Source organism: Phaseolus vulgaris, chromosome 6, assembly GCF_000499845.2.
Source record: "Phaseolus vulgaris cultivar G19833 chromosome 6, P. vulgaris v2.0, whole genome shotgun sequence".
Classification (NCBI taxonomy): domain Eukaryota; kingdom Viridiplantae; phylum Streptophyta; class Magnoliopsida; order Fabales; family Fabaceae; genus Phaseolus; species Phaseolus vulgaris.
Genome location: NC_023754.2, coordinates 5,881,176 through 5,895,374, shown reverse-complemented (window position 1 = coordinate 5,895,374; position 14,199 = coordinate 5,881,176). Strand labels below are relative to the sequence as shown.

The 14,199-nt window shown below is 35.4% G+C and overlaps 1 protein-coding gene across 4 annotated transcripts in view; it reads left to right on the top strand.

Annotated features, from left to right (window-relative positions):
- LOC137831000 (uncharacterized) overlaps window positions 1-14,199 on the top strand; it is a 37,676-nt gene that overhangs the window by 13,285 nt on the left and 10,192 nt on the right. For all 4 annotated transcript variants that reach the window (XR_011084307.1, XM_068638470.1, XM_068638472.1 and 1 more), the window contains 4 exons: window positions 3,276-3,391; window positions 4,085-4,144; window positions 4,506-4,656; window positions 10,779-10,845. Coding sequence is in view for 3 of the 4 variants with exons in the window: in XM_068638470.1 (XP_068494571.1) it covers window positions 3,276-3,391; window positions 4,085-4,144; window positions 4,506-4,656; window positions 10,779-10,845 (394 nt within the window). In the remaining variant the exon portion in view is untranslated. The remainder of the gene's footprint in view (window positions 1-3,275; window positions 3,392-4,084; window positions 4,145-4,505; window positions 4,657-10,778; window positions 10,846-14,199) is intronic.

The following is a 14,199-nucleotide window of genomic DNA, read 5'->3' as shown; positions in this document are numbered from 1 at the left end:
AGTTTGTCTTGTGAGTCATGTCATTTAGGTAAACAAAGTTGCAAGTCTTTTTCTTGTAGCGTCTCACAATGTGCTTCATCCCCTTTTGCATTAGTTCACTCTGACATTTGGGGACCAAGTCCTATTAAGTCTAATTTAGGATTTCAGTATTTTGTTACTTTTATTGATGATTATTCAAGATGTATTTGGTTATTTTTAATGAAATCTCGTTCTGAGTTGTTTTCTATATTTCAATCCTTTTATAACGAAATTAAAAATCAATTTTGAGTTTCAATTCAAGTGATAATGCTCGTGAGTATCTTTCTCATTCTTTTACCACTTTTATGAAATCTCATGGCATTCTTCATCAAACCTCATGTGCTTAAACCTCTGAACAAAATGGGGTGGCTGACCGCAAGAATAGACACCTTGTTAAAACTACTCGTACTATGTTACTTCATGGTGACATTCCTCAATGTTTTTGGGGTGATGTTGTTCTTAGTGCATATTATCTAATTAATCGTATGTCATCTTCGATTTTAGAGAATAAAATTTCTCATTCTATTTTATTTCCTTGTGAATCTCTTCATCTCTTACCACCTAAAGCTTTTGGGTCTACATGTTATGTTCACAATTTTTGTCCTGGTCTAGATAAATTATCTGCTAGGTCACACAAATGAGTTTTTTTGGGTTTACTAGATCTAAAAAAAATATAAATGATTTTCACTTTCTTTTAACCGTTATTTCATTTCTGGAAACGTTGCCTTCATTGAGTCTTTATTTATTTATTTTAAGTCTTTATCTTCACCTGTGTCTCCATCTAAACAATTACATATTCCAGTTGTCTTTGATCCTTCCGTTATGTCTAGTGTGCCTAAAGATTCTCCTCTTCTACCACCTCTTCAAGTTTACAGTCATCGTCAGTCTTCCCATCGTCCACAGGATGACTCTCTTCTAGTGCCAAATCTTCCGTCCCTTCCGGCTCCAATAGTTGAACCTGATATTCCCATTGCCATTCGTAATGGTATACGTTATACCCGTAATCAATGTTGTCAAACTCGTAACTCGGAGGCGGATCAGAGAGATAAAAAAAACTCGTAACTCGGAGATCGTAACTCGACTCGAAAGAGTTAGTATTCGAGTTACTATACATAAGATAATTCATGAAACGGTCCAAATTCATAATTTTGAGTAAGCTATGATTTTTATTTAGGATAAGAAAATGTGTTGGAGATGAAAATAATTGTAATTTTTTAAATGGGCCCAAAAAACCTAATTTTGAGTAAGCTGTGAATTTTATTTAGGGTTTCAGCTGCACATAAACAGAGCACATTCCATATTTAAATTTTAGTTAGGTTTTATTAGGTTAAAATTGAAATGGGCCTTTGGTATCTGTCTCTTAAGTAAGCTATGATTTTTATTTAGTGTTTCAGTCGCACATTACACCACATTCCATATTTAAATTTTGAATAAGGTTTTATTAGGTTAAAATTGAAATGGGCCTTTGGCCCAAAGTTATGTCTCTTAAAATTTAGGTTTAGGTATGTGTTGCCCGCATCTCTTCCTTCCTTATGCGCGGCGCCACCGCAACTCCTCCTTTCTTATGCACGACGCCGTCGCAACTCCTCCTTCTTTATGTGCGGCGCCGTCGCAACTCCTCCTTCCTTATGTGCGGTGCCGTTGCAGCTCCTCCTTCCTTATGTGCGGCGCCGTCGCAGCTCCTCCTTCCTTATGTGCGGCGCCGTCGTAGCTCCTCCTTCCTTATGCTTCGCCAACGTCATAGCATGCGTTTGTAGTGGTGTGCGAAGGCGGCGACGATGTTTGCGGAGGTACTGAAAGGCGGCGGCGAGCACGAGCGGCGCATAGGGTTTTTTTTGGACCGCGTCATGGATCGCGGAAGCTCATGGATTGTTCGATCCAACCCTTGGATCACTGGATCGCTCCGATCCAGAGAGGGTCCGATCCCACCTCCGATCCAACTCGTTTTTGCCTAAAAGGATCGTAAATGCACAAGATCGGCGAGTTAACTCGCGATCTTGACAACATTGCCTGTAATCCCTCTCCACATTATAATGCTTTAATTTACTATTGACTATTTCAACCCTTTTTACTGTCACTCAAGCGTTGGGTGTATCCATCTTGTAGTATATGTTGATGACATTGTTCTTACAAGCAGTGATCACCATGGCATCTTACAGGTTAAACAACACCTTTGTCAACATTTTCAGACCAAAGATCTTAGCAAACTCATATATTTCTTGAGGATTGAGGTAGCACAATCAAACAACGGTATTGTTATTTCTCAGAGAGGACGTACGCATTATATATTTTGGAGGAAACTGGATTAACGAATTCAAAATCAGTTGAGACACCTATGAATCCTAATGTCAAACTCGTACCTAGTTAGGGGAAGCCTTTCTCAGATCCTAAGAAGTACAAAAGATTAGTTGGAAAGTTGAACTATCTTACTGTCACTCGTCCAAATATCTCATTGGTTGTTATTGTGGTGAGTCAATTCCTTAATTCACCTTGTGTTGACCATATTACGAAGTGGACTTTAAGCCTAACTCAACCCCATAAAACCGGCTCAATGGGGTGAGGTTTGCACCCACTTATATACTATGAAAGGCTCTAATCTCTAGTCGATGTGGGATCTCCAACACATACATTAGTAAGCCCCATCTTTTGAGCTTCCTCCGAAGCATGTTTAACTCCATATAACTCAACAACTATAACAGTCTAAACTTCAAGAAACGCAGAGAAAGCACCAATAATCTCCCCCATACTCCCAAGAAAAATACCTCCACAAGTAGCAAGATCAGAATATCCCCTAACAGCCCCATCAATGTTAATTTTAACCCAGCCTGGATATGGGAACTCCATCTAATAGGAAGAGAGTTTAACGTAACTAGGTGTGAGGTTATGTACACAACTTATAGTACCAAAAGCATGTGGAGGAAGAATGTAAAGAGGGAAATGAGGAATGGGTACCCGATCATTAAGAACAAATGATGACATGCAATTGAATGAGATAACATGCTATAAGGACAATATCCCAAAAAAATAGTGTGGAAGATGATTGTGAAGATGTGTATGAGTAGTTTCGATAAGAACTTTGTTTTTGCTTTATGCTACTTCATTTTGTTGAGGAGTATGAGGACATGTTGTTATAGGATTAACTCTTTACTTTTTGAATTATAACAATGTTGTTGGGATCGTATTTGAAGTTATTTTTTTGCTCATTGAGGATTTCATGGGATGCCAATTACTTTAATAAAAGAATGTGTTATTTTCAGCTCTCAAAGGTTGCCTTTCTCTCAGGCCATTGTATTGAATTCAACAGTTCCTATTATGGCTTCAATTATGGCCAGGGTCTTTTTGCATGATAAATTAAAAGTTGCTGATATTGCAAGTAAGATGTGACAGTTCTGCTCTTAAATTACCTTCTATTTTAAATTTATGGAATGGAGAGAAACTTTAAATTCTGATTTTCTACTTAATTATTTTTCAATACCTTTTCTCCAGTACTTGTTTGTATTATGAATTACTTCCATACTAGTAGCCTAAATTCTTACAAAGTTATTTCTTGTTTATAAAGAAGTTTGCAAACTGTTAATTGTAAGATATTAACTGTAATTATCTGTTACGAAATTATAAGATCTTATATTTGATGGCATCTTTCTGTTTATACAATTCATCCTCGTATAAGATGGGGTAGAACATGATGGCAAACTTGAAACACTGAACTCGTATTTTTACGGATGCCCCAAAGACAACTGAACCTTATTGGTGTACAAAACCTTAAATAGGGCACCCGATTAAACCTCATTCTACTTGGACAAGTTTGTCAGACTTCAAAATTCAAGCAATGACAATCTATATTTGGATATAAATTCTTAACAAGTCAACTTGTAATAAGATATTTATGGCCTACAGTAGAAACAACTAAATTGAAAATTCTTAATTATTTCATAATTCTGAAGTTACAAGTATAAATTTCATATTACTCTATATATACAAGGACAGAAAGTTAATATGTATAAAAGTAAGCATTTGTTATCATTTGTAAGTAATGATTAATTAATTCAAAGCTGCTGTTGTTCAGGTCTTGCCTGCTGTTTCTTTGGTGTGTTGTTCTTCTTCCGAGAAATGCTTGCTACAGAAGGTATAATAGTTGTTTCCATTCTTAGTCTTTTAATTGCATTCTCCTTTGTATAATTTTATTGGTATGCTTGTGGCTTTCAACTATAATATTCTTACATGTGATTTAGACTTAAGAATACATTGGGTTTTAAATTCAAATTTATGGGCCAAATTTTCTTGACTTGCATTCTATATGCCCCACGTTTTTAGAAAAGAGAAAAGACTACCACATGCCTTTGACCTGTTTGTTACAGGAGGTCTGAGGTAATATTTTGTGTAGTTAGTAATTGACTGCAGGCAATGTAGCCTGCATCATCTAGGTTCAAGAGAATAGTACATATACTTTAACTACTCTTCCTAATTTCAGAATTTAAATTTTGCAGGACACTTAGTCAAAGCTAAGGAAGCAAGCAATGCATATGCTAAGACAGGTCATAATATATTTGCAATCCTACTGGGTATCTTTTCATCAATAATGGGTGGAACTAGTTACTGTCTTATTAGGGCTGGAGCTAAGGCATCCGATCAGCCTCTGTAAGATTATATTTTTAGTGCTTTTGGATTTTATTATTTATCAAATCTTAAGTGTTATGTTCCTGGATGGTTTAAGCCTTAGTTTTCTTCAGTTATGTTTATTTTTATGAGTTTTACTTGATTATTAGAATACAAGGTCCTTCTCTTGTTGTTACTCTGACTGATTTTAAATATTTCGTTCCATCTATTGATACTTTTGCATCTTATGTTGATTATGTTTAATGAAAAGTAGTTCCAAATTATTTTATCTGAGAAATTTTATCATGAAATGAAAACCCAATTTGGTATTTCTATATGCTCTCTTCATAGTGAGAATACACGTGATAATTTATCTTATCAATTTATGGCATTGGAATAGACCACTTGTACTCTTCTCCATGGCAACATTCCCCATCACTTATGAGTTGATGCTGCCCCATAGCTGTCTTTATTGATCAGCCTCTTTCCTCATTACATTTAATACAGTTGATCCTCGTATGTTTGGCTCAACTTGCTTTGTTCACAATCTGATTCCAGACCTTCACAAGCTTTTAACATTGTCCATCAAATATGTTTCCTAGGTTATCATTGATAGCAGAAAGGTAATTAATGTGCATAAATTTGTAGGTTATAAATTTATGCGAGGACAATTATCCGTACCAAACTCCGGTTCTGTAAATAAACAAAATCTTTGGTAAAAGAAATAATACAATCAAGGGAACGAGTGAGACGACTAATGGATAATAAGGTAAATGGAGACCCATGGACATAAAGATCATTATCAATAGATAACGAAGGAAATATATTAATGGTACCAACACCATGCGATGAAACCCTAGATCCATTGGCCATGGTAATCGAAGATCAATAACACGAAGTAGACAAGGAAGAGAGAAAATATTTATTACCAGTAATGTGATATGTGGCACCTTAGTCTAAAACCCAAGGGCCAAGGAAAGTAAAGTGAGTGAGACCAACAAAAGATGTACCTGTGAGTGCAACAGAAGGAGTAGAAATAGAGATTTGACGATCCTCATACCATTTGAGAAATTCATTGAAAATAGTATGTTGTCCTAATGTATTAGATGAGGAGGACCAACAATAGATGTTTGTGATGGAACAATTTGGACAAGAGGCATAATGGCAGCAGAAGAAGCCCTAGATGACAGGCGCAGATCCAGTTGCTGACCAATTGGCGGCAACGGTGACGATTGTGGTGGTGATGGTAGCTCTGGCGGCAAGGAGGTGGTGGGGCGGTGGCTGGAAAACACCGGTGCACAGTGGGTTCACTAAAAGAAAATTGAACCTTAAACCTATGCTCTAGATACCATATTAAAAATAAAGGAAAAGAAAAAATCAGATAAATTTTCTTAGGTATATTAAACACATAGGATTATGTTTATATAGAAAAACATACAAAAAATATGGGTTAAGCTCATTACATAAATAGAAATATCTAACAATTTCTATAATATTTGTTGAATGTAACGGGCTTAGCCCATAGTTTATATTATTTTGTTATTATCTTATTGTTTATGTTATTATTCTCATCTATAAATAAAGACTCCTATGTGTGTATTTTACACAAGGGATATCAATCCTATATTTATTTTCTTTATTCTTAACAATATCTAACCGAAAATAATGACAAAGTTGTTTTATATGTAAAATGCAATGATGATCGCTACTTGTAAGGAAAATGTCATCAACATATACTACTTGTTGACATCAAATGTAAGTCAAAGGTGACAATGACATCAACATATACTTGTATGTAGAAAGAAAACTCAAAAAGGTGACATCAAATGTTATCAAATAGTGACAAAGAGAGGATAAGAAACACTTATACATTTTTTGAGAAATAGGTAGCCTAAAAAGACACTTATGAGACTGTTGATAGTTTATCGAGGCCAAGACTAAGATTGTGAACAAAAAAGGTAGATCTAAAGACTAAAGGAGTTAAGGGGTGGAAAAGTTGACAAGGGAACAAAATAGAGTGACAATATAGGACAAAATGAGAACATCACTCCAAAATTGTTGAGAACATAACCATGAGGTAAAAGAGTGAGTAATTTCAATAAGTTGTCTCTTCCTGTGCTCTGTCATTGCATTTTGATTAGGTGCACTTTTGATGAAGAATACTATGGAAAGGCATGAAATCTGAAAAGTATCAAAGGGGTTTTTACCAACATTATCACTACTAAAAGTACAAGTAGAAGCACCAATTTTTTTTTCTTTATTATAAAAGGATTGAAATATGGAAAACATGGTACAATTTTTCATTAAGAAAACCAATTACATCAAGAATAATCAATGAAAGTTACAAATATTGAAATCCCAAAGTAGAGTTAACATAATTCGATCCCCAAATATTCTTTTGGGACACTCCTAGGGAAAGACTATGACTATATTTTCCTAATTTACACAATTCACGACAAATTTGAAAACATAGATAGATGTGGTACATGGTGTTGAAACTTATCAAGGTTTTGATGACCCAATTGAACATAATTAGAGAGAGGAATCCACCATCGAGCTAGCATGAGTAGAGGTCCGAAGTTGATAAAGATCCTAGGACTCACATCTAATGCATTATCCATCCCAAAACTTCAGTTCTGTGAGAAAACAAAGTCATAGAGGATTAGATGACTAATGGATAATAAATTAAAAAGAGGCCAGGAACATAGAGGACATTGTCAATGGAGAGAAAAGGGGGAAGATGGACAATACAAAAACCTTGTGATGGGGCCATAGAATAGAGGGTTGTTAGTAAGAAATTTTAGTGTACAACTGTCCAACTGTTTGCCTTTTTTGTTAGTGTACAACGTCCAACTATTTGCTTGTATGTTAGTGTACAACTGTCCCGCTACTTGTTTATATATCAATGTACACATGTCTAGCTAAGAGTTGTTAATGTACAACTTTTCCAACTCTTTGCTTGTATGTTAGTGTAGAGTTGTCCATTATAATATTCATATTAGATAATAGTGCTAAGCGGTAGCACATAGGTGCTAAGCGGTAGCATATAGGTGCTAAGCGGTAGCACATAGGTGCTAGGCGGTAGCACATAGGTGCTAGGTGGTAGCACACAACTATTAAAGGGTGCAACTACTATAAATACTTACAATATTCATTTCAATGTGTTGTTCAACAATAAACAAAAATTTTCTCGTTCAGTTTCTCTAAAATGGTATCTAAAGTTTCTTTTAGACGATCTAGTTTCTCCATCACTCGAACATGATTGTCCATTGTGCTTCTTTTTCTCCTATTCTTTGTTCTCATGATGATGTGATCATCCTTGCTATTGCTATTCATTCTCATTGTTCTAAAATTTTGTTTGGTTTGGTTTTGTCAATTCGATGTGTGATTTGTGATCAGGAAACATTAATTGTGTTTGCAGTTTGTTATGTGAATTGGAATTGGTTTGCTTTTAATTTGTTGTTTGTGCCGCGTTGCAAGTTGTACTATGGTTTCTTTTTCTTTAGTTGTTCTGGTAACGTATCTGCTACTTTGGCTTCCGCTTCCTAGTCCTTCCCTACATCAATATTTGATAAACTTAATGATAACAAACTATATCTATTGGAGACCATTTGTTGTAAATCCAATTGTTCCTCCTTGTTTTTTGACTGAAAATGATTGAACAATTGACAATATCAATCCTAACTATGAAGCTTGGGAGGTTCAGGATCAAACATTACTAGTTTGGCTTCAGTCCACACTTTCCAAATTAGTTCTCTCTTATGTACTTGGTGCAACTCACTCTTATGAAGTTTGAAAGAAAATTCATGAATATTTTGAACTTCAAAACTAAGTCTCGAGCATGACAATTGCGTATTGCAATGCGTGCTGTTAAACTAGAATCTAAATAAATGGTAGACTATCTACTCAAAATTAAAAGCTATGTTGATGAACTTGCTAGTGTAGATGTACCAGTGCGTCATGAGGAGCATGTTGATGCTATTCTTGAAGGACTTTCGTCTAATTATGCACCTCTCTTCTCAGTCATTGAAAATAAGAAAGGTACACCTTCCATTGCTGAAATTGAAGCTCTTATGGTTATGAGACATGTCTCACTCGTTTTATTTAGGAGACACGAGCTTTAGTATCACCATTATTGAATTTCACTCACGCCTCTTATGGACATTGATGGAAAATGCTCTTCTTCTAGTAGTTTTCTTTATGATTTCTTCTTTGGATGGAAGATAAAAGAGAGTTGAGGAGCGGAAGCATTCTTAACTCAAGAGGAGTTTCGATGGATTGAAGTGGAGATTAGGAATATGTGAGAGTAAGAGGTGAGACCAGCTCACTCGGAAAGAGTGTAGGCTAAGTCTTAAAGTAGACTAACCTAGGGAGAGCATAAGAACAAGTAGAAATGCCATAATTGGGCAGAATTGGGAGCACTCTTATTTATACAATGAGGGTGATTTTTTCATCAATGGAAATAAAAACACTACAAACTCGAACATCCTAAGCAGCATGATCTTTTTCAGTTGTATGGAAGAAAATAAAATATGTAGTAAAAGAAACGATGCAATCAAAAGACTTGTAAAATTTACAATTGGATGATAGATTAAAGGGAGCTGCAGGGACAAAAAGAGCATTATGAATAGAGAGGGGAGACGATGGACAATACCAACACCTGAGGACCATGTTTGAGAACGATTCACTATGGTGTTGAAAGGTAAATGACCAAAATTAGAATGAGAAGAACAAAATGATTTTTTATTGATTGTGTGATTGATTATGTGGTTGCCAATGGTGCAGACAAATTTGTACAAATTTATATCCACATGCACATGCTTAAAAACAACAAAAATGACAAATATATTAAAAATATCATAATGGCAAACTAACTTCATAAGATTTATAAAATTCTCATGATTGTTATCACACAAAGTCTTAAAAACAATTCATAAAAACCCTAATATTTAATTTATTAATTTGAGGATGCATTCTTTGGTTTTGGGTGCTTGATATTATCTTGTAAGTGGAATATAATTGGGAACAATACTGTATAAGTAAACATTAGAACAGAAACCAAATAATTGGTTTTGGAATTAAAAAAGCACAAAGAACTATAAAAATAAAGCTCCAACTAGATGAAGAACATGTGTAAAGAGGAGAAATGGACAAAAAACAAATAAAAGAAAAAAGAAGAAAAATTGGAGAAAAAACTTGGTTAGGTCGTCAGAGTTTCACTGTTTCAATTGGAGTAAGTTATCATCATAGGTGACTCTAAGTAGACTTGGCATTAGAGAAAGCTCATTTTCTAATGCATTCACAACTTAGGGTTCTCAGTTCATGAAGGTTCTCATTTGTAAAAGAGGGATCATTCTCTCATGTCGATTAATGTTATAACTTAAATAAAGTATATTTGTTGGGGATACCCTTCAGTGTGATCTAACCTTTAACGTTGAGTTAGATTCAAATACAAAATTTTAAGATTGCCTTAATTTCATCTTTAAGGAGGTGTGTTTTTCCCACATCAAATGTAGATAAGTCCAATGTGTAGTTTTGATAAAGCTTGGGCAATCCTTACATTACAAGTCAGTGTATTAAGGCTTTTGCTATCATAAGTTTTTATTGCATAACTTACCAGACTTAGCTTAGAAGATGTTTATATTTCATAAGTTTCACCGAGCTTTTTGAAATTACATAAAAAAGCTCATAGGAGTTACAATTATTTTCTTAAGTCCAAATGAAGCTACTCAAACATTTTCTGAATGCCTCCAAAATTGAAAGTTGAATGTAGCTTATTTCTGCCTGGACTTAACATATTTTAGATTTTAAATTTTTAAACAAACATGAAATTGTAATTACTTAATGTAATGTGGAAACATTCTCAGAGCAAAGACGGATTCTAATCTTCTACTAACATGCAAAATCTTTTAAGTTGGTTCTTTATTGTTATATGCTTTAAAGGCTTTCTTTTTCAATAACTATATTAAGTGAGATTGCATGTAATGGATTTATAGTGCAGTAGAGAACAAGAGTGGTTGTTGGATATTAAAGTGCATCTTGCTTGCTGTTTAAATATTTACAAAAGTTAGCATAGAGCAGACCAAATATTTGTGGTTTTGATAGTTTAGTATTAGAGTCAATGTATCTGTATCTTAGTTATACAAATTTCAATTTTATTGCAGGTTAACTGTCTTTTCATTTGGCTTATTTGCTAGCCCTGCAATGGGAATATGTACTTTTATCTTTGAGGTAAGTACATACTTTGTTGAAACTACTTCTTTAATCAATAAGGGTTGAGGTATACTTTCTTGAAGAAATTGGCAAGTATGCCAATAACCATGAGTATATGAAAGAATACATGTTTTTAAAATTTATTTAATAGATTCGTATGTATCTAAAATATTTTTGTATTTATCATCAACAATTAATCAATCCTGTTATTTTTATTTTTCTTTTGGCTAGGGATGAAACTTGGAAAGGTTGTGAAAACCTTGAATTTATTCAAACTAGTGGAAGGAGTAGAAACCATGTGCTTCTAATCCGATGCCCCAATCATTCCTCTCATACTGGTAGAAATCAAGTGTGCATTGGCTGCTTAGCACAAATAGAAGAATACAAGTGCAGATACAAGACGTTTGAATAAGAGTTTTAAACAACACAAACGAACATGTAAATAATAAGAACACGAAGAGGAACTAAGAACTACTAAAGAATTGAATTAAGAGCATATGAGTGAATGAATAACAAGAATAGGAAGAAATAGTTAATGAAGATAAAAAATATAAGAACATAAAATAAAGAACAAGATTAAGGAGAAAAGGGGAATAAGACTTAAAAGATGGAAGAAGCAAGGCACACCACTTGAAGTTGAAGATCCATCTTCATCTTCAAGATGAGCACTAAGGAAGAATCACTACTTGAGTCCAAAGAATTCAAGATAAGACTCCAAGATATTTGGAGATGTGGGATTATTCGATGCATGTTTACAATCAGGAAAATGTTGCCAAACCTTTTGAGCTGGAGCTTGACATTGCTACTTATTTCCAAGTAGATCTTTCTATCTAGGATTATTATTCTGAGTTTCTTAATCTTTGGACTGAGCATTTAGCTATCCTCCATGCTTGTGTCTTCCAAGTATCTCTTACTACTGTCCAACAAGTATCAAGTATATGTTTTTTGAATAATGGACTATTAAGTTAATAAAACCATTATTCTAACTTCCTCTTTGGATTGTCTTGTTTGTAAACTTGCGAAAAGCAAAGCTCTTTCCTTCCTTTTACCTTGGTCACTCTTAGTAAGTGGGTTTATTCCGAAATCAACCTCATAAAACTGCATGGTAAGGTGAGGATTGCACCCACTTATATATATATATATATATATATATGACCTTATTCATAGTCCAATGTCAGATCTTCTACACACCTCTTCACGTAGAGGAATCAACATCTTTAGTGTGGGATTAAATATTTTTGGGTGGTCTAACATGGTTGTTGGTCAATGTATCATTCGTTACTTCTAAGGTACTTCACATTGAGGATTTTTTTTCCTTCAAGATTCTGTCTTACTCTACTTGCTTATAATGATGCGGATCGGCAGGTTTTCTTGGTACTCGATGTTCTATCTCTGGTTGGTGCCTATACCCAAGGTTATCAAACTCAAGAGTCTACTCAGACTCGTGGGAGGTCTGTAAACCCAACTCGTAAACCCGACTCGTAGACTCATAACAATCTACTTTATACAAAAAAATTAATAAAAAGATTTCATGCTACCAATTCCATAATATTGAAATAAACAAGTTCATACACCAACAAAATATTAATTGTCAAACTAATAAGATAACTAAATCACTAAAACAACAAAAATGTTATCAAGTTTAAAAGTCTCATTCATCTAATCCTCTAAGGAAATCATCTCCAAGATCTTCATTATCATCTCCATCTTCATCTTTATCACCATCTTCATCATCATCTTCATCACCATCACCATCAACATTATCATCAAAAACTATATTATCAAAATTAGTTGCATCTAGAATTGAATCATTTAAACTTGTTCCTCCAGCTAAGTCAACAATTACACATCATCTTCAACTTGAATTTGCTCAACCTCAACCTCAACATTTTCTCGTGCATATGTACAACCTCTCCTTCACCTCAAGATCATTTCTAAAAGTTTGTTCATAGTGAAAATGGGGGTTTAGGTAATTGGCCCCAAACAATTCGTCCAACAATTCCTCTATTATCGGAATCAGAAATTTATCCAGAATGGTTGCCTTATTCAAGGCCCTATAGTCCACACAAAACCTCCAACTGTCATCCTTCTTTTTGACTAGGATTGCAGGGCTTGAATAAGGGTTGTTGTTGGGTCTGATTATCCCCGCCTTCAGCATTTCTTCAACTTGTTTCTCTATCTCGGTCTTCAGTAGATGTGGGTATCAATATGGTCTCACATTAATTGGGTCTATCCCAGCTTTAATTGGAATCTTATGATCAATCTCCCTGTTTGGTGGCAGATGTTTGGTTTCTTCAAAAAAACCCTCACATTCCTTCAAAACATCATTCAATTTTGTTGTCTGCCTCAAAGTTAGCCTAGCGATCTCCTTGTCACTCCCGGTCTGATATGTCTTGGGCTGGTCAGCGCTCTCTATTCCCCATATGAGGGACACCGCTTTGATCTCCTCCTTTTTTAAAGCTTTAGGAGTCACCAAAGTCCTAGATAACGTAGGGTCTCCTCTAATTTGCACATGTTGACCGTTAATGCAGAAATTCATTGTCAACATTTTCCAATTGACTTTCACATCGCCCATAGTTGCCAACCATGCTACTCCCAAGATCAAATCCACCCCTCCTAGCTCAAATAGGAAAAAGGTCTCCTTAAGCATATACTTTCCCAGCATCACCTTCACATTGTGACAGCACGCATTAACTCTTTTTTATGACCATCACCTAACCTCACGTTATACGATGGTGTGGGCTCAACTGATAATCCCAATTGGCTAACCAGATCGACAGTTATGAAATTGTGACTAGCCCCACTGTCAATCAACACCAGTGCTATTCTTCCCTTCACTTCCCCTTGTAACTTCATGGTGTTAGGTTGTGCTAGACCCCAGCAGAAAAGATGGATAAATCCATCTGTTGACACTCCCTCTCCTCTTCTTATCCTCCAGATTCTCCTCAATCTGCCCCAATATACCTTGGTTCACCTTTGCAGGGACTCTCTTTTCTTTAGCGCAGATGATTATCCGAAAAAAAATTTCAAGACAACGATGCTCTGGCACATACACCCCTCCACAGTGAAAACATCTTCCCTCTTCCCTTTCGTCACACAAATTCAGGGTAGGGAAGGGTCCTGGACCCCTTGTTTCTTGAGCCTTCTCCTGCAACTCCTCCTGACCAAACCTCTCTTCCTGAGTTGAAGGGACTCCTTTCTTGCATTGCTAACCAAGCTAGACGAAATCTGCCAACGGTTTCCCTATACACTTCTGTGCGGGCTGTTATTCCCATACCTCCTTGATAACGTCCATAGGGAGCATTATTCCTATTCCCATTGCTGCCCCCTTTTTCTTCCGTAAAGGATTACTCCACATCCAGCGCAATTTCA